This window comes from Chiloscyllium plagiosum, unplaced genomic scaffold (assembly GCF_037043375.1).
Source record: "Chiloscyllium plagiosum isolate Xiang-an unplaced genomic scaffold, Cpla_swu_hap1 HiC_scaffold_8, whole genome shotgun sequence".
Lineage (NCBI taxonomy): Eukaryota > Metazoa > Chordata > Chondrichthyes > Orectolobiformes > Hemiscylliidae > Chiloscyllium > Chiloscyllium plagiosum.
This window is the reverse complement of record NW_028270146.1, coordinates 83,573,933-83,595,335: the sequence shown is the minus strand read 5'-3', so window position 1 is coordinate 83,595,335 and position 21,403 is coordinate 83,573,933. Positions and strand designations below refer to the sequence as shown.

The 21,403-nt window shown below is 40.8% G+C and overlaps 1 protein-coding gene across 8 annotated transcripts in view; it reads left to right on the top strand.

Moving 5' to 3' along the window:
- The first annotated feature begins 95 nt into the window (after positions 1 to 95).
- hectd1 (HECT domain containing 1) overlaps positions 96 to 21,403 on the top strand; it is a 78,283-nt gene continuing 56,975 nt past the window's right edge. For 5 of the 8 annotated variants that reach the window (XM_087990046.1, XM_043698059.2, XM_043698063.2 and 2 more), the window contains exons 1-8: positions 97 to 345; positions 1,023 to 1,285; positions 14,649 to 14,883; positions 15,537 to 15,764; positions 17,751 to 18,035; positions 18,689 to 18,959; positions 19,054 to 19,130; positions 19,349 to 19,447. In XM_087990046.1, coding sequence (XP_087846172.1) covers positions 1,146 to 1,285; positions 14,649 to 14,883; positions 15,537 to 15,764; positions 17,751 to 18,035; positions 18,689 to 18,959; positions 19,054 to 19,130; positions 19,349 to 19,447 — 1,335 coding nt within the window. In that variant the 5' untranslated portion in view covers positions 97 to 345; positions 1,023 to 1,145. Of the gene's footprint in view, positions 346 to 1,022; positions 1,286 to 14,648; positions 14,884 to 15,536; positions 15,765 to 17,750; positions 18,036 to 18,688; positions 18,960 to 19,053; positions 19,131 to 19,348; positions 19,448 to 21,403 lie in introns of all 8 variants that reach the window. The other 3 variants (XM_087990045.1, XM_043698064.2, XM_043698062.2) reach the window with 2 other exon arrangements.

Genomic DNA, 21,403 nt, shown 5'->3' with positions numbered 1-21,403 from the left:
TTCAGAGGAGGGCGAAACGAGTGCGTGTTTGTTTTATCTCTAGTTTCCCCTCCCAAGATTAAACATAAACACACGAAGAGACGTACGAGGTTTGACGTTTGTGGGAAGGCCGTGGCATTTTGTTGTCGCTCCCCGAGGTAAAGGGGAGGAACGGACGCTTCTCCTCCTCCTCCGCATTCGGTGGCTGGAGCTCCGGACTCGGCCGCACGACCAGGAGCTGCTGTCGGCCTCTGTGCCCCCCACCCCAAACACAGTGGGCCAGCCTGGGGCGGGCCGAGCTGGAGGATGTGCTGCTACGGTGACTCTCGGGCCGCCCCGTCCCCAAGCCACAAATAGATCGAGCCGGTGAGTAAGTGAGGAAAATGCCGCCTTGGGGAAGGGGAATCGCTTTCAGGCCCCGGAGTTTTCTGTGTTTTTTGGGGGAAGGTGAGGTGGGAGTCGGCTTGATCGCGCCAGGCCTGACGGGATGACGGTCAAAATTTAGCCGCAGGGCCCTGGAGGCCTAGTCAGGGAGATCGGGCTGCTCTCTTTTCTCTCTCTCCTTCTCTCCCCCCCCTCCCTACCGCTTTCCCTCATCGCCAGGCAAGGCCGAGTCCCTTTGTGCGCCCGCCGGGAGGAAGGAGCTGAAGCGAGGCCCAGGCCGCTCGGGTGACTCAGGTTTTAGTGGGCCCCATCGGCCTCGGTGACCACCTTCTAGCAACCCCGCGGGTCGGGTGGGGGAAGGCCTGGGCCTCTTCTCTCTCCTCCTTCCACCTCACCCAACCACCCACCGTGAGGCGGCTGTTGTGTAGAGATCGGCCTGGGCAATACCAATCCGCCGGCTTTAGCCCGATTATGTTTAAATGGCGTCTCCCGAGCCGGGGAGGGAGGGAGGAAAGTGCCTTAATTTCGGCTGGAAATCGCTTGCCCGGCTTTTCAGGGTTTTTTTTTTGGGGGGGGGGGGATTGATGAACCGAAGTACACACAGAGGAGGGGGAAAATATGTTAACGTGTTATTTCCTTGTGTTTTTTTTTGGTTTTAGATTAATTGGGACCAGTTGTGGAAACAGTGATTTCTCTTCCCGGGGACTTTGTTATCCAGTCTCCCAGCGCTCGGAGAACATTAGTCGGGGAAACTGTCAGGGATTGTAGAGGCCTCTCTCACCATGGCCGATGTGGATCCCGATACGTTGTTGGAATGGCTACAAATGGGCCAGGGAGACGAAAGGGACATGCAGCTCATAGCCTTGGAGCAGCTGTGTATGCTACTTCTCATGTCTGATAATGTGGACCGTTGTTTTGAAACGTAAGTTATCTTTTTAAAAAAAAAACAAAACCATACGCTGTCGGTGTTTTCCTGTTGACTTTTTACTGGTTCCCAACTTCGACTGGAACATTTTAAGAAAAATTCAGGAATTTTATTGGTGTTACTTTAATCATATCTCTTCAGTGACGCGTTGGAAGGCAGAACAAAGCTATGAAGCACCCAGGGATTCCACAATGTTTCAGATCTCCGTTTCGATGGCTTCAACAAAGTTTATATTTTATGAACATGCCTGAACTGGTATTGTTCACGGTCTGCAGTGTAAGTGGCCGCCCAAGGGGAGTGGATATTACTGCACATAGAATTGCTTTAGTTTGGGAAGAGCAAGAGTTATGTGATATGTATTTACTTGTGACCTTGGAAGACAGGATTTTTTATGGTATTAAACATTGTTAGAAATAGTCAGTTTTTTTTAAGAGTCACTTATGATATTGATTCAATCAGAAAGTTTGGAGATTTGGACTTCCTGGCAGTACACCTGCATTACATTCTGGGAAGTTTCTTGACCATTGATGTTAGCAAAAATATCAATACACCTTAAGAGTCAGAGTCGTACATCATGGAAACAGAACCTTTGGTCCAATTTCTAGTCCTTTTGTTATGCTTTTATAATCTTAGAGTTTTTGATGGTTGACAGTTCTGTTGGTGCTGATAGCCTCGAGTGTCTGCTTGATACTTCATTTTCAGATGCTAGATCTCTTAAGATTCTATTCCGTTTATCAGTCATGGACAGATTCACCTGTGGCGACAGCACCATGCTAAATGAGATAGAATCATAATATTGAGCAGAAATTCTAGGGCATCAGCAGCAAAGAACTGACTACCATTACAAACCGTAAGACTATAAAACCATAAGAAGTAGCATCAGGAGTTGGATGGTTTAGCCCCTCCAGCCTGTTGTGCCATTTTATAGCATCATGCTGATGCAACATTCCTCACATCCACTTTCCTGCCCTTTCTCCATAACCCTTATTCCCTTACTGATCAAAAATCAGTTGATGTCAGCATTAAATATATGCATAAGGACCTATGCCTCCACAGCTCTCTGTGGCAAGGAGTTCCAAAGGCTCTCACCTCTGAGAGAAGAAATTCCTCCTCATCTAAGTTTTAAATTAGCACATCTTTATTCCAAGACACTGTCTCTGGTCCCAGACTCTCCCATGTGGGAAACATTCTGTCAGCATTTATGCTGTAAAGCCCCTGAGGAATCCTAAATGTCGCAGTGAGATCGCCTTCTTATTCTTTTAAACTCTTAGTGATCAGAATTGCGGCCTCTTTAAACATCATAAGACCTGACTTTTTGTGAGGTACCATAGCAAATACAACATATCTACTGGTTCTCCTCTGTCCACTCTGTTTGAGACTTCCTCATTATGATTATTCAGATATGATTTCCCTTTCAGGAAGCCACGCTGAGCCTGCTAGATTAGACTGATTTTCCAATGTGCTGCTGTTAATTCCTAATAGGCCTATGGCTAACTGCTTTTCCCTCCTTTTTTTTCAAAAGGGGTTTCACATTTGCAGTTTTCCAATCCTGTGGTACTTCTCAAGAACCCGAGCCTTCTTTTCTTGGAAAATTACTACCAATGCATCCACTATCTCTGTAACGACTACTTTTCAGATGCTATGGACGCAAGCCATCAGGGCCAGGGTACTCCTCTGCCTTTAGCCTCCTTAGTCTGTCCAGCACTACTTCTCTAGTGATGGTGAGAGTTGTTAATTCCTCCCCTATATTCTTTACCATTGATGGATGTCTGTGGTATCTTCCACTGTAGACTGATGCAAAATATCTGTTTGACTTTCTATCATTTTCTTATTCCCCACAACTATTTCACCAGATTCATTTTCTAAGGGGCCTATCTTCACTTCACTTCCCTTTTTATATATTTTAAGAAGCTCTTATTGTCAGCTTTTGATCCTTGCTAGTTGGCCCTAATGGTTGATTTTTTTTTTTCTTTCGTTTTTTTTTCGCTTGTTTAGCATATCCTTCTCATAGCATTGCCATTAAGTCACAGGATCAGTGTTTGTTCACAAAAGTGTATAGGAGCAGTATCAAGTTTAACAAAAAGGGTGAGCCTGGTGGAGCAATACATCAAGTTTGCATGCATGCTAAAAGCAGACGCACTTGCTAACCACAGACAAGTAATTCCCCCAACTTATGGATTAGATCAAAGCCCCTTGTCCTCCTACATCCAGTTGGAAATGGATGGCAAGAACTAAATATGAACCATTGAAGTCTCCACTCACCACCTCAAAGTTTAGAACATTGGTATAAATGACAAGGCTGAAGCATTTGCAATGATTTACCACCATGAGCATAAAAAACAAAAACAACTAAATAATATGCCGTTACTGAACAGTATGAAATTGAGAAGACTTTAAACTAAACGGAGAGGGAGAGTTCAGGAGAAGGGAAATGTAGACTTAAAAGCAAAAAAAAGATGCAGGGCAGGTACTTGGATAATGATACCCAGAGTGGGACAGTAAGTGACATGAGTGTGAAAGTATGTAAGAAAAAGCAGTAAATATACTCAAAGGGCAGAAATAAATGGTAAAAAGACAAAAACTTAATGGCTGTTAAATGTGTATCTTTATGGGAACAAAATAAATTTAACGGGACAAATAGAAGTTTAATGAGGATCACCTTAGTCATTAGAGACATGGTTAAGCAAAGGTTAAAGTTGGGAAGTAAATATTCAGGGGAATGTGACTTTTCATAGGCAAGACTGGTGTGATCGTTTTTAATATAAGGTGGAATAAGTACGACAGCAAGCAATTATCTCTCTTGAGATGAAGAATCCATCTGGGTGGAGGCAAGAAATAATGAGGGAGAAGGAGTAGGGTGAGAGTAGTCCATAGGACCCCTAACAGTAGCTATAGTGTAGGATAGAACTCATGACAGTATGTAGAAAAGGCAGTGGATTAATAATGGGTGCCTTTAATCTTGTCGACTTATCAAATTGACAAATGTACCCAATAGAAAGAATTCATGGTGCATTCAGGGTAGTTTTTGAAGATATGTTGTGAATTCTATCAGGTTGCTTTGGATTTATTAATGTCCAATGAGATCAATTGAATAAATGATCCGAGTAAAAGATCCTTTCGGGAACAGTGACGATACCATGGCATTATTTATCATTCAGTTTGAGAGTGATAAACTTAGGTCAGAAACAACTGTGCTAAATTTAAATGAGGTTAATTCAGTAGGGATGAGGGTAGAGTTGGCTGGAGTGGCCTGGGAAAGGAGTTTTGTAAAAGGCTCAAAGGAACACTACAAATGTAACACCCTTTTTCACAAAACAAGGGAGAAAAGCAAACCGGTAATTATAGGCCAGTTAACTTCATATCTGTCATTGGAAAAATTGTTAGAGTCCATTGCAATTGTTAGTCAAGCATTTAGGAATGCAAAATATCAAGCAGAGTCAACAAGGATTCATGAAAGGGGAATCATGCTTGATTTAAAATTTTATTAGAATTCTTTTGAGGTAACAAACAATGGAGCTAAATGGAAAGACATTCAGTAAGGTACTGCACGTAAAACAGTTGCATTAAATGAGTGCCCGTGTGTTGGGGGCAGCATATTAATATAGATAGAAGTGATGGAGAGTGTGGGATATAGAGGGCATTTTCAGGATCACACCCTGTAACCAATGGAGTGCCACAACTATTTGCAACATGTGTTAATAAATTTGAGGGAATTAAATGTGCCATCGTCAAGCTTGTGGATGACAAAAATAGGTAGGAAGGCAAGTGAAGATGACTTAGAGTCTGTAGAGGGACGTAGACACAAGTTAAGCAAGTGGGCAAGAACTTGGCTGATGAAATGTAAGATGGGAAATATTGCAATTGTGTACTTTGACAGGGAGAGCAGAAGAACTGAATGTTTAAATTGTGCAACTGCAGAATACAGCACACAGATTTGGAAATTCTTGTGCGTGAATCCCAATGCTAGCATCCAAGTTCAGGGAATAGGGAAGATAAATGGACTGTTTACTTCATTTCAAAGGAAATCAAATTTTAAAAGTAGAAAGGTCTTGCTAAAGCTCTCCATGATGCAGTTCAACCACAGTTGGAAAATTGTGAATGATTTTGGTCCCCAGCCTTGGAGTTCTGAAGAAGGGTCACGGGATCTGAAACGTTAGCTCTGCTTTCTTGCCACAGATGCTGCTGGACCTGCTGAGTTTTTTTTCAGTAATTGCTGATTTCCAAACCAAACGTTTTTGGACCTAGAATGCAGTTGCTTTTTATTTTGCCTGCAAATGTGTATGGACAGTTTTTCTAGTTTTTCCTAGAATTTAGAATGAGAACTTATTTGCAAGTGCAATTACTTGGTTACGCTTTTAGCTGAAGTGAGCATGATTAATATCTCGTGCCTATTCCTTCTCTTTATTTTTGTTTATTTGAATCCAGATGTTTCCTTTCTCAGTTAAAATCTGTGCCTTCTCTCCTTGCTTTTCTTTCAGACCTTCTGTGGCCAGGTTTTAGGAATTTCCAACATTTTAAGCTTCTCATCCATTATTTTTCTTGCACTCCAAGGTGCTTTGTGAAATTTTTTTCCACATTAGAACATGGAGCAGTACAGCACAGGAACAGACCCTTCTGCCTACCGTGTCTGTGCTGAGCATGATATACTTTAAATGACCCTATATACCTGAAAATGGTCCGAAAAACCCTATTCTCTGCCTCTAATTAACTACACTATTGCATTTAAACTATTGAATTGGCAATTTTCAAAGTTTTAATGTGTTTTATTTTACTGTTCTAGATCTTTGTGTAATAATAATAAGCCCCATTTTGGGCTCCTGGGTTTGAATCCCACCACAGCAGCTGGTGGAATTTGAATTCAGTAAAAATTTGGAATTAAGAGTCTCTGAAGATGACTATGAAACCATATTGATTGTTGGGCAAACTCTTCTGGTTCACTAATGTCATTTAGGGAAGGAAACTGCCATTCTTACCTGGTGTCGGCTACATGTGATTCCAGGCCCACGGCAGTGTGATTGACTCTTAACAGCCCTGTAGGGTGGGCAATAAATTCTGGCCTGGTCAGTGACACTGTCTTCCCATGAATAAAGATTTTAAAAAATTAATATTAAAACTTTCATCAATTTTTCCTCATTCAAAATCTCTCCTTTTTTGGGTGCTTTGTGATCAATCTTAACGAGATTGATAACTCACTGCAGTGCCATTAGAATGAGTCAACAGTAAATTTTAATGATTCACTGACCTGTTTTGAATTGTTTCAATCTTGTTTCGCTGACATTAAAAGAACAATGAAAACCAGATGGATGACATTACTGTGGCCTAACTTGTGTTCTGAAGCTGTGTTTGCCTTCTGTTTTTGTCGCTTTGTTTAGCCTCTTCTCAAAGCAGACTTCATCACGAGTCTGCCAAAGTTTTACCAGAGCTGAAATTACAAACTGTTTTAACAGGATTTTTCTTTTTAGACCCATAGAGTTGTCCAGCATGGAACCAGACCCTTCTGTCCAACTCCCCCATGCTGACCAGGTATCCTAAATTAATCTAGTCCCATTTGGCCCATATCCCTTTAAACTCTTCTTGTTCATGTACCCATCCAGATGCCTTTTAAATGCTGAAATTGTACCAACCTCCTCCACTTCATCTGGCACCTCACTAAAAGTTGTTCCTTCGGTCATTTTTATATCTTTCCCCTCACCTAAAACTTAAGCCCTCAAGTTTTGGACTCTTATATCTTGGGGGGGAAAAAAAGACCTTGGCTATTCACCCTATCCATGCCCCTCATGATTTTATAAACCTCTATAAGGTCAACCCCCAACCTCCGACACTCTGCTGAAAGGAAAATAGCCCCAGCCTATTCCGCCCATTCCTAACAGCTCAAATGCAGTTGACTCTGAACTGCCTTCTGGGCTATAAGGGATGGGCAATAAATGCTGTATAGCCAGTGACAGCCTCATCTAGTGAATAAATAAAAACATCCTCCAATACCAACAAATCCTTGTAAATCTTTTCTGCAACCTTTTAAGTTTCACAACATTTTTCCTACAGCAGGGAGCCCAGATTTGCATGTAGTATTCTAATAGTGGCTAAACCAATGTCCTGTACAGTGCAACATAACATCCCAACTCCTATACTCTATGCACTGACCAATAAAGGCAAGTATACCAAATGCTGCCTTCACAACCCTGTAGTGTGCCTCCACCTTTAAAGAACTATGAACTCCCATCCCAAGATCTTTGTTCAGCAACACTCCTCAGAACCCTACCATTAAGTATACAAACCCTGCCCTGATTTACCTTACCTAAATGTAGTATCTCACGTTTATCTAAATTAAACTCCATCTGCCACTCCTTGGACCATCTGATCAAGGTCCCATTGTACACTGAGGTACTCTTTTTATTTTCCCTCTCCACTATGCTACCAATCTTGATGTCATTTGTAAATTTACAAACCATCCATCAGGAATAAGGGGAATGAATTTAGAGCATGGATCAGTACTTGGAGCTATGATGTTGTGGTCGTTACGGGGACCTGTATATCACAGGAATGGTTGTTGGATATTCCAGGGTTTAGATTTTTCAAGAGGAATAGGGAGGGAGGTAAAAGAGGTGGGGGAGTGGCATTGCTAATCAGGGATAGTATCACAGCTGCAGAAATGGAGGTCATTGAGGAGGGTTTGTCTCCTGAGTCAGTATGGGTAGAAGTCTGAAACAGATATTAACTACCTTGTGTTCCTCAGCTTATTGGCCATGGTTGCCTTCTATTTCTGTTAGGTAATTTGTGTCTTCCACTGTGAAGATGACACAAAATATTTCTTCAGTGTCTGTGCCATTCCCCAAGATTTTGCCTATTTCTGCCTCTGTGATTATTTCTTTTAAATTTCTTTGTAAAGGTTTGTTATTTTTAAGGCTTCTGGCAGACCTGGCTAGGTGATTTCCAAATGAATGAAGTGTTGGCCTATTTGCCTCTTGAAAAGGGGTCATTTCCTTTTGTTGCCTGGTGTTCACATGTTTATTTTCCAGCAGAAATTAGCAGGTTGAAAGTGAAGCTGAAACCTTGATGTTTTTCTGCTCTCCTTTCCCCATGGATAATGATTGGGCTCCTATTGCTGCTAATTGAAATAGCGAGCACAAGCACAAATCAGGACTACCTGTTTTATTAAAATGCAAACTACTGTACAATTTTGTCATGTTAATAATTCTAACTTTGTGTCTGCATTCCTTAATTATTTAATTAAATGACAAAAAGTAGAGGACCCAGCACCGATCCTTGTGGCACTCCACTAGTCACAGGTCTCCAGTCTGAAAAACAACCCTCCACCAGCACCCTCTGTCTCCTACCTTTGAGCCAGTTCTGTATCCAAATGGCTAGTTCTCCCTGTATTCCATGAGATCTAACCTTGCTATCAGTCTCCCATGGCGAACCTTGTCGAACATCTTACTGAAGTCCATATAAGTCACATCTACTGCACTGCCCTCATCAATCTTCTTTGTTACTTCTTCAAAAAACACAATCAATTTTGTGAGATGTGATTTCCCACGCACACAGCCATGCTAACTATCCCTAATCAGTCCTTGCCATTCCAAATAAATGTACATCCTGTCCCTCAGGATTCCCTCCAACAACTTGTCCACCACCGACGTCAGGCTCACTGGTCTATAGTTCCCGAGCTTGCCCTTGCCGCCCTTCTTAAACAGAGGTACCATGTTAGCCAACCTGCAGTCTTCCGGCACCTCACCTGTGACTTGATGATACAAATATCTCAGCAAGAGGCCCAGCAAACACTTCTCTAGCTTCCCACAGAACTCTAGGGTTCAACTGATCAGGTCCTGGCGATTTATCCACCTTTATGTGTTTCAAGACCTCCAGCACCACCTCTTCTCTAATATAGACATTTTGCAAGGTGTCATCATCTATTTCCCTCCAGACTATATCTTCCATTACCTTTTCCACAATAAACACTGATGCAAAATACTCATTTAATGTCTCCCCCATTTTCTGCAGCTCCACACAAAGGCCGCCTTGCTGATCTTTGAGAGGCCCTATTCTGTCCCTCGTTACCCTTTTGTCCTCCTTGTATTTGTAAAAACCCTTTGGATTCTCTTTAATTCTATTTGCCAAAGCTGTCTCATGTCCCCTTTTTGCCCTCCTGATTTTCCTCTTAAATATACTTCCTTTATACTCTTCTAAGGATTCACTCGACTTATCCTGTCTATACCTTAGATATGCTTCCTTCTTTTTCTTTAGTCATCCAGCATTCCCTATACCTACCAGCCTTTCCTTTCACCCTAACAGGAACATACTTTCTCTGGATTCTCGTTATCTCATTTCTGTAGGCTTCCCATTTTCCAGCCGTACCTTTACCTGCGAACATCTGCCCCCAATCAGCTTTTGAAAGTTCTTGCCTAATACTGTCAAAATTGGCCTTTCTCCAATTTAGAACTTCAACTTTTAGATCTGGTCTAACCTTTTCCATCACTATTTTAAAACAAATAGAATTATGGTCGCTGGCCCTAAAGTGCTCCCACACTGACACCTCAGTCACCTGCCCTGCCTTATTTCCCAAGAGTAGGTCAAGTTTTGCACCTTCTCTAGTAGATACATCCACATACTGAATCAGAAAATTTTCTTATACCCTCTTAACAAATTCCTCTCCATCTAAACCTTTAATACTAGCAGTCCCAGTCTATATTTGGAAAGTTAAAATCCCTTACCATAACCATCCTATTGTTCTTACAGATAACTGTGATCTCCTTACAAGCTGACTCTTCGGAGGTCTATAATACAATCCCAATAAGGTGATCATCCCTTTCTTATTTTTCAGTTCCACCCAAATAACTTCCCTGGATGTGTTTCCAGGAGTATCCTCCCTCAGCACAGCTTAATGTTATCCCTTATCAAAAATGCCACTCCCCCCTCCTCTCTCGCCTCCCTTTCTATCCTTGTAGCATTTGTATCCTGGAACATTAAGCTGCCAGTCCTGCCCATCCCTGAGCTATGTTTCTGTAACTGTTATGATATCCCAGTCCCATGTTCCTAACCATGCCCTGAGTTTATCTGCCTTCCCTGTGAAGACCCTTGCATTGAAATAAATGCAGTTTAATTTACTAGTGCATCCTTGTCCCTGCCTGCGCTGACTCTTTGACTCGCTTCTGTTCTCAACTGTACCAGCCTCAGAATGACCTCGTTTCTCACCCTCTCCCTGGGTCTTCCCCGCCCCCCAACCTTACTAGTATAAATCCACCCGAGCAGCTCCAGCAAATTTCCCTGCCAGTATATTCGGCCTCTTCCAATTTAGGTGCAATGTGTCCTCCTTGTACAGGTCACATTTTACTCCAAAAGAGATTCCAATTATCCAAAAATGTGAATCCTTCTCCCGTACACCAACTCAGCCATGCATTCATCTGCTCTATCCTCTTAATCCTGCCCTCACTAGCCCGTAGCACCGGGAGTAATCCAGATATTACTACTCTCGAGGACCTCCTTTTTAAATTGCTGCCTAACTCTGTAATCTCCTTTCAGATCTCAACCTTTTCCCTTCCTATGTCATTGGTTCCAATATATGCAATGGCCTCTTGCTGGCCCTTCTCCCCCTTGAGAACATTCTGCATCCCCTCTGAGACATCCTTGATCCTGGCACCAGGGAAGCAACACACCATTCTGATTTTTCGCTGTTGGCCACAGAAACGTCTGTCTGTACCTCGGACTAGAGAATCCCCTAACACAATTGATCTCTTGGAACCCGACGTACCCCTCGTTGCATTAGAGCCTTTGTGTTAGCCCATCTATGTGACTGTATCGGAGACTCTTCCCCCCCCCCCCCCCCCCCCCCACCTTTCCTACAAGTGCCATCCATCACATACTGTTGCTGTTGCAATTTCCTCATTGTTTCTAACTGTCTCTCCAACCGATCCATTTGATCTGATGAGATTCACAACCACTTATGGCAGATATAATCCGCAGTAACCCTTAAACTCTGTTTAAACTCTCGCATCTGACAAGAAGCATATTTCACTCTACTAAAGGCCATTTTTGCTCCTTCGCAATCTACAGACCCAGAAAATAAGTGTCTTATTCCTCTACAAACACTGCCCCATGTTAAATTAATAGTTATGGCTTATATTTTAAGTTTAATCAAGACTCTATTCACTACTGCAGACTTTCTGTAGGTCGCACTTAACCAACAATTCACTTATCTGATTCTGTGCTGTGAACTTCGCCCAACAGGTTCCTCCATGATCAGTTGTGAAATTCACTGTTTGTTAATTTTCCCAGATGCACTCCTATGTCCAGCGATACATGAATTCAAACAGCTAAGGCAGTAACTGTGCAGGTTCACTGCTGTGTCAGTTTCTTTCTCTTTCTCTCTCTTGCACTGTCCTCACCATGTACTTCCTTTGTCTGTTCTTCTCCCTTTTAAAACTGCTGTTGTTTTGACTTTTGTTTCCAAAGTTCCAAAACAATGCAACAGCATATTAAAGCAGTAATTGCTGCTCCTGGAATTCAAGGAAATCACCTCCAGCATCTAAAATATCTACAAGCACCTAAAAGGAGCAGCTGTTACAGCCAGAAATTTTTCCTGTCCTCCATCTTCACTCATGCGGCGTCTCATCTGTAGTTATAAATTAACTAAATACTTCTGCAAGCGGCCTTGCAATTTCCTCCCTAACTTAGTACAACATCCTGGGATACACTCGATCAGGTCCTGCAGATTTATCCATATTTACGTTTTCTAAGATTTCCAGCTCTTCCTCTTCTGTAATGTGAACTTTTTTCACAATATCAGTATTTGGCCTCCATTTCTTTCTCCACGGTAAAATTTGACATGAAATATCCATTTAATATCTTTCCCATCCCCTGAGCTTCAACACATTTTTTGACCTCTTTGATCTATAAGGGGCCCTACACTCTCTTTCTAGTTGCTGCCTTGCTCTTAATGTACTTGTAGAATCTCTTTTGATTGTCCTTTAACCTTGGCAAATAAGGTTATCTTATTATCCTGTCTTCGCCATACTGATCTCCCCCTTAAAAATGCCCCTACATGTTTTGTACTGTTCAGGAGGTTCATTTGAACCCAGTTGTCTATATCCAATGTACATTTTTTTATTCTTGACTAGAACTTCAATATCTTTTGGTTTATCCATTGCTCTCTAATCGTACCAGCCTTACCTTTTACTGTAACAGGAGCTTTATGATTTGCTGTACCTGCAAACTCATGTTTTATGATTCATGCGCTGGGATATCTGGACCTTCTCCCTCTCATCCCCCAAGCCCCCCGATCTTTTAGTCAAATTAATGATTACACTTGGCACAGATTCAGACTGAAAATAATGAAATGTTTTAGACTATTTCATGTCTTTCGCGTCACGGCAGGTTGGATACCTCTTCATTGTGAAGAGAGAGCATAACAATTTAAAAAAAACAGATTTCTACAACCTGTTACAGACCCCTCCTGGTCCTCCTATTCCACCTTACCAATCTTTGTGTACAACACATCATCCTCCGCTACTTCTGCCACCTACAAATAGACCCCACCATTAGCGATATATTTCCCTCCCCACCCCTATCAGCATTTTAAAGAGACCATTCTTTCTGCGACTCCTTTTGTCTAATCCGTGCAACCCCTCCAGCAGCCCATACTTCACTCCTGGCACCTTTCCCTGCTATTGCAAGAAGTGAAGAATATTTGCCCACATCTACCCCCTCATCTCCGTCCAGGGCCCCAAAGGATCCCTCCATTTCCGACAGAAATGTACCTGTCCTTCCACTAATGTCATCTACTGTATCCATTGCTCCCGATATCGTCTCCTCTACATTAGAGAGACAGCACGCTAACTTGCGGATTATTGCAGAGAATATCTCTGGGCCAACCCTACCACCCTGTTGCCCAACTCTTCCCCCCCCCCCCCACTCCACCAAGGGACATGCAAGTCTTGGGCCGCTGCTGCTGCCAAAGCCTAACCATGCCTGGAGGAAGAACGCCTCATCTTCCACCTTGGGTCCCTGCTACCACACTGGATTAATGTGGATTTCACTAGTATCCCCTCATTTCTCTTCTCCCCCCCCCCCCCCCCCCCCCCCCCCCCCCCCCCCAACCTTATTCCAGTCCCCAGCCTCTAACCCGGCACTGCCTTCCTGATCTGTCCATTGTCTTTCCCATGTATCCGCTCTTCCCTCCTCTCTGAGCTATCGCCTTCTCTCCCGCCTTCATCTGCTTATTGCATTGTCAGCTACCCACCCCACTCCCATTTATCTCTCAGCTCCCCAGCCCACAAGCCCCCTTCCTGATGAAGGGCTTATGCCTGAAACGTCGATTCTCCTGAACCTTTGATGCTGCCTGGCCGGCTGTGCTTTTCCAGCACCACGCTCTTGACTCTATTTCTGTGCTGTATGACTAATTTTAACTCCATCATGTGTCTTGACTATGTTCTGTTTCACCATGACATATGCAACAAGTGTTGTTCCTTCATAAAAGAGCACTTCATTTACTCAGCCATGTTCCATGCATCTGTGTGTGAATACCCTTTTCATGTCCAAGAGTGTAGAAAGATAGCAGGAGTAGGCCATTTGGCCCTGAGTTTGCCTAACTATTCCATAAGATCATAGCTAGTTTGGTTGTGGTCTTAGCTGCATTTTCCTGTCTGTACTGTATAATCCTTGACTCTTGTGATCAAAAATCTATCTAATTCAGTCTTGAATAAATTTCAAACCTGTCCTCCCTTTTTCTCCATGTAAGCAAATAATAACTTGGAGAAAGGTAATTGAACTGAAACATTGTGTGTTTATTCGCACAAATACTGTCTAATTTGCTGGATATTTTCACTGTTTATTTTTATATCAGATTTTCAGCATCCACATGATTTTGCTTTTGTGTTGGAGCTAATCTTTGATATTTTATTCTACATACCATGGAAGGAGAATAGGTCTGCTATTGAGACAGTTCCCATTAAACACAAGCTGCAAAAATGTTTTTTTATTTGTATAGGTTCCCTTTTTTTCCAAGAAAAGTTCAGTAATCTAGAAAGACAGCAATGAAAATTGCTTCAGTTGACATTTGCCTTGTCTGTTGGTTGAGAGTTAACATGCATTAACATTCTCAATGACCTGAAAATGTTTGCTAAAGCCTTTCTTTGTACAGGAAATGTGTCACTTTAAACAAATAAAAATCAGTATGTTACTCGCAGAGTAAGAAATATTTAAAGCCACGTAACCTAAAGTAATGCAGTCATTAGTTGCTGATTAGCAACTTTTGCTGAGCTGGAACTTGAATTCTCCCATTAATAGAACAGAAAAATATTAAATGACTATATTTGGTAATGTTACTGATCCTTGAGGGGCATTTTTATAAACTATTTTACTTTTGCAGATGTCCTCCTCGTACATTTCTGCCAGCTCTATGCAAAATCTTTCTGGATGAAAGTGCCCCTGACAATGTGTTAGAAGTGACAGCCCGTGCCATAACGTATTACCTGGATGTATCTGCTGAATGTACACGAAGGATTGTTGGAGTTGATGGAGCCATAAAAGCACTTTGTAACCGATTGGTTGTAGTTGAGCTCAATAACAGAACCAGCAGAGACCTGGCTGAGCAATGTGTCAAGGTAATGAGGATCTTACTGTAATTGATTTAGTTTAAAAATAAAACTTCCAACGATTTGATCTTCTTTGCATACACAAGTTATTTTGTTAAAAATGTTGCTATCTGACTTTGAACTTCTAATACCTGGAGTTAGATTCAGCTACAGCAGATGGGTACAGGTCTCCCTTGCTGAATGACTCGTGAGGCCAATTTGAAGAGTCTCAATCTCGTATTACAATTCCATCTGATGTTATTACTGCTAAAGTCAAATCCCAGACCTTAATTTTGGCTAGTAGAGATAATTTTTTTTTTTGTTTTGCTTTAACAAGGTGAAATAAAAGTATGTTCTGCTACAGATTTGATTTTAACAATAAAACAGTTTATGAAAATGAGTGCAATAGTTTGGTTTAATCGATTTTATATATAACTCAATCAAATATTTCAAAATATATGGGAACTATTAAGATATTAAGTCTCTGTTTAAAACTACTCATCCCTTAACTTTTTCTTCAAATTAGCAGGTCATTAAATTTAAATTTGTGGTTTATACTATTATGACTGAAGCACCACTGATACATTGAAAGAAGTTTGTTTTTACTTCTAATGTTTTTACATTTATTTAATCTACTTAACTAAGTCATACTGTTGACATTTGAGTATATTCTGATCTTGCAGGTACTTGAGCTTATCTGTACGCGAGAATCGGGAGCAGTATTTGAAGCCGGAGGGTTAAACTGTGTGCTAACCTTCATTCGGGATAGTGGTCATCTTGTACATAAAGACACTTTACATTCTGCAATGGCTGTAGTTTCCAGGCTTTGTGGAAAAATGGAACCTCAAGATTCATCACTTGAAACTTGTGTGGAGTCTTTGTCTAGTTTATTGAAACATGAAGATCCCCAAGTAAGTAGGACAAGGAAGCAATGTGCCATGTTTCTGTTTAAGTACAGATACCTTTTAATAGCACTTGGTGTCCACTATACTTACTTTTTCCTTCAGTGACCCCAAAATCCCCTCATCTTTTCTTCAAAAATTGTTTATCCTGAGCTACAGTTAATGATGGGTTAGTTGGATATTTCTGCTTCTGATGTTGTTTGATGTGCAGTTTCCATCAGGGGTTATTGGGCCATAATCTCTAAGTAATGGTCTTATTAACCTAGAGGTATGGAGGCCCTTTGCAGGATTGCAGTGATGTTTTTGAGATGAGAAAGGTAAATGTGCATGTCTTGTGATCAGCACTGACAGATCGTTGAAGGCACTTCTGTTGCCCAAATAACATTCATCTGTACTTGTATTTTGAAACTTGCATTATGGTAGAGTTGCACAATATATCTCCTTTTTCTTTACTCTGGACTACGTGCAATATTGGATGGTTTGTCGCAATAGTCTGATTCTCCGAGGAATTGGCTGAGAATGGTACTGAGATCTACTTTCAGTGAAAAATGAAATAAAGTGAAATTTTAAACTTGAGAGCTTTCTAGTGCGTAGTGATGAATGAGACAGACAAAGCATGTTCTTCTGTGTCCATGTCTATATAGTCCTGGAACATGTTGCCACCTGTTGGCAGTGACTGAAGCTTGAGAGACTCCATTTCAAGCAAGGTTGACCAGGAGACTTTGCAGCTTTTACTGCCTGCCAAGGGAAGTGTTTGCAGGTTGATAATCAACCCATTTAGCTGTGCTATGAATACACTTACTGTGGCCATCAAATCCTGCAGTGGAACTTGAACGTTTGAGTTTCTGACTCAGGGACAGATCTTTTGAATAAGATAGGGTAGGCAATAATTTTGTTAAATGTTTTCTCACTAATTTGAGCTTTGAAAGGCAGAAGATATTTGGAAAGACGATCAACTTTCTTTTGCATTAATCTGAAATTAGTAAAATAGCCTGCCAGTCCCTTGCAGATTTTGCAGATACTAGTAAATCTAATACATTATGAAGATTATCAACATTTATTCTGCTGCATGGTGAGGGGAGTTTTATTGAAAAGTAAAATATTGAAATGAAATGACTTTCAAAATGGAATGATTAGTTTGTAATTTTTGATTTGCTTGATAATTTCTGGTGTTATTACTTGTTTCTTTCTTTTATCTTCTGATTAATTTCCTGTTTATGTTCTGCTTCGATTGGAGAACCAGTACTCCCTCCTCTCCTGCTCAAGTTGTTGAAGCAATTGAGTGCCTGAGTCAGAGCAATTCAGAGGCAGAGTTCCTTTAAATTGATGGTCACGTTGTTGATGTTTCGAGTTCTTCTTGCATTCATTTCATTTTTCTCAATACAAAATTTGATTAACCCCATCTAATAACAGGCTCTTACCTTGTAGGTAAAGGAACAGTGCTGAATCTTGGCACTGAGAGACAACTGGGTACATCAAATAATACAGCAGATGCATAGATGTTGGGCTGCACTGAATGGGAGGTAGGCAGTATAGGGATCTGCTCTTCCTTGCTGCTTTTCTTCCAGGTCCCAAAATTCTACTGTATAAATCATGCTTGTCCTCAGTTGGCATTCTCAGATTGGAAATTATGAAGTGATACCAGGAATGACTTGTCATATTTGCCATCTGAGCAAGTCTGTTCTGAAGGAGAAAAAAAATTAGATCTATATGAGGCTACTTTCTAACTTGAAACGTTGAAATTTCTGTTGAGGCAGCAGTTGACATTTTAAATGTTTTGATTTTCTGTTGTTAGAGGCAGAGGTATTAAATGAACAATATTTTAGCCCTCCTCAAAATATGTTCACCTTTTAAGTGTTTGTAATTTTAAAGAAAAGTTGTGCTTCAGGGCCAATAGAAACTTGTTCACTTCTTTTGATTATTTATCTTATTTTTCTTTTTACAGTTACATGTTTTGAAACCAAATAGTATATCAAGCTTTTTTTGTCTTTTCAGGTATCAGATGGAGCTTTGCGTTGCTTTGCTTCTTTGGCAGACAGATTCACTCGTCGTGGAGTTGACCCAGCCCCTTTAGCAAAGCATGGGTTGACAGAAGAGTTGCTGTCTCGCATGGCAGCAGCAGGCGGTTTAGTAGCAGGGGGGTCTTCATCTGCTTGCAAACCAGGCCGTACGTCCACAGGAGCAACTCCCAATGCAGCTGATTCTAAACTTAGTAACCAAGTATCAACAATTGTTAGTTTGCTTTCCACGCTCTGCAGAGGCTCCCCTGTTGTGACACATGTAAGCATTCAACCTCTCTTAACTCCCTTTTCATGCATGATTTTTCAGCGATGAGAGAAAAATTGTTTATGTAGGACAAATTGCTTTTCGTAAAAAAAAAATTAAGCTATGTATTACTGATGTGCATCTTGCTAGGCGATACTTTGTGTTGCTAAAAAAAATTATTGTTGAGAAAATAAGCAGCACTCCATAACTTATCAGAATTTCATACTTCCTCTTAATTCACAAGATTTAATGTAGTATGTGACCATCTTATGCAAGGATCTTCGATCTCTTGTCTAAGTGGACTTGTTCTCAAAATAATTAATATTCCATTTATAATCTGTTTTATTCCCACAATATGAATTCAAGTGTAAGATGTTGAAGCTGAATTTAAATCTGCTTTCAACAATTTATCAAAATAGCGATACAAAATGCTGGAACGCGTCAGGCAGCGTCAACCAAAGGAGACGGATAACATTTAAGATCAGTGATTTTACGTTGAATTTGATAAAATCATGGCTTTAAAATCAAATCTCTTTTCATGCTCAAATGAAATTGAAATGCTTATCAGTATTCATATACCACATTAGGAAGCCAAGATTGCTTTGTAATTGACAATTTGCCCTAAGATTTGTTTGTCACCGAAGGGTTAATAAATGTTTTCCCCCCAGGACTTATTAAGATCAGCATTACCTGACTCAATAGAAAGTGCACTACAAGGTGATGAAAGGTGTGTGCTTGACACTATGCGATTGGTGGATCTACTTTTGGTATTACTTTTTGAAGGACGTAAAGCTTTGCCAAAGTCCAGTGCTGGCTCCACAGGCAGAATCCCTGGTCTACGGAGACTGGATAGTTCTGGGGAGCGTTCTCATCGGCAGCTTATTGATTGCATCCGTAGTAAAGACACTGATGCATTGATAGATGCTATTGATACCGGAGGTAAGTTTAAAATTTGGGACAAAAGCTGTATTTATTATTTTAAAATTCCTTTCTTCCCCAGACTAACTTTTGTCAATAATTTTTTTTTACACAGCATTTGAAGTAAATTTTATGGATGATGTTGGTCAAACTCTTTTGAATTGGGCTTCTGCTTTTGGAACTCAGGAAATGGTAAGAAAATGTAATAACTTTAGAACATATATTTTCAAGTCTCTGCCTCATTCATCATAAATATGTGAGTACTACAATACTTCAAAACAGTCAAGAATTTTTTTAACGAGATACTAAATTAAGTATTAGTTCAGAAAATAGGATTTTTGTGTGAAAAATCAAGCAGGAACACAAATGATCATGTGACACAGGAATAGATTATTAAATTTTCTTTTCAGGTGGAATTTCTTTGTGAGAGGGGTGCTGATGTTAACAGAGGACAAAGATCCTCATCTTTGCACTATGCAGCTTGTTTTGGAAGGCCACAGGTTGCAAAGGTATGATTTTTTTTTTCCTGCAACAGTTAACTGCAGAGAAATACTACTGAGGATGAAGGGCAGTCTTGCAGTATGTTATTGCATGCAGTGTGAGATATGTGGTTTGCTTTGTTGGGTCAGCTGACCTGTGATGGCAGATGGGTTAGCATCAGCTAAGAAAACCAGCAGCATTTCAGCTGACTGCTATTCATAGTCTTTCTTGGGAAAATACTGTTCATTATGTTAAAATGTCATGATGTATGACATAAATGAGCACTTAACTGGCAGGTTGGTATCTTTTCCCAATTGCAAGAAATATTGAGGCTGTTGCTAAAAGTCTGCTAAGGTAATGTCTTTCCACAATCAAGTGTGGTTTTTGGGCTAACCATGGGATAGTCAATACTGTGTGTGTAAACGACCATAAGAGAAGTGCAAACAGCCAGATCAGAATCCATTTGTGTATAAAACTAACTGAAGCTATTGATAGTGAGAATTGTCCTGGTCTGTGATACTTAGTTTTAGGAGGGCACAATGTTAAATACAGTGGATGTCCAATGAGACTTGGGCTCGGGTGCAGAGCCCCTTTTAAAATGCTGCAAACAGGTGCAGAAAATTGCCAAGAAGGCTAATGTAATGCTGGCCTTCATATCTAAAGGGTGGAGAATAAGGATGCAGATATTATGCTGCAGTTGTACAACACCCTAGTTGGATCCCATTTAGAGTACTGTGAGCAGATCTGCGCACCACACCTTAGGATGGATATTCCCGTTGTGGAGGGAGTTTGATGCAGATTTGAAAGGATCATTACCTGGACTTCAGGGGTTAAGTTATGAAAAAAGATGAGACAAATTTAGTTTTTTATTCTCTGGAATTTAGATTAAGGGGCAATCTATTCAAGATCTGCAGGATATTAATAGAGAAACACAGGGTAGATAAAGATAAACTTTTTCCACTGGTTGAAGAATCCAGAACCAAGAAGAATAGCCTAAGACGTAGAACCAGGCCATTCGGGAAAGATGAAAGCTTATGCTCGAAACGTTGATTCTCTTGCTCCTCTAATGCTGCTTAACCGGCTGCGCTTTTCCAGCACCGCACTCATTCAGGAGAAATGTGACCGTGCATGTATGCATGCACCATAGTGGAGGTTTGGAACTCGCCTTCAAACGTTGTTGATGCTAATTCAGTTGTTAAGTTTTTAAACCTGAGACTAGTTTTTACTAAGCCACGGTATCACGGAATGTGGGCCCAAGACACGCATTGGGGTTAGATCACAGATCGGCCATGATCTTATTGAATGGCAGAACAGGCTTGAGGGCCTGAATGGCCTACTGTTCCTATCTTACTGTGCACTTCATTGTCATTGCATTTAGAATTGCGTGAACAGGTATTATTTGATCAACAGGCTTGTTGATCATATGTTTTGCATAGCTTTGTTGGCAACATCTGTGCATACAGTATACGAATAAGCATAGAATGCTGGCTGGAAAGTTACTTATTGGACGAAGAACAGGGATAAATTTGAAGCAGTGTGCCCCATAGACCAGTGCGAGTTCCATTTTTGTTTTGTGTGATTTTGGTCTGGGACATGGGGAGTACAGTATGGGAAGCACAATCTCCAAATGTTATCGTGACATAAAAATAGGTAGTTTAGTAACTGGTGAGAGGGCTGTAAAACACAACAAAAAGACATTAGGCGGTGAACGTGCAAACAAGTGAGATGATGCTATTTTAATGAGAGATCGAAGGAGATAGTTAAATCCTTATGTTACAAAAACACTTATATGTCATTTGACCACGAAGTACCTTGAAATACCTGATGTGAGCAGTGCTATGTAAAAGTGTGTCTCTTTATGATGGAAGTGCAAATACAAAATATCAAATATATATTTAATGAGTATTTGTTGTTTGAAAGAGATTTGTGAATGATATGGAGTAAGCTTGTTTTTATATTTTAAAAAAAAATTGTTGATTTTAGTG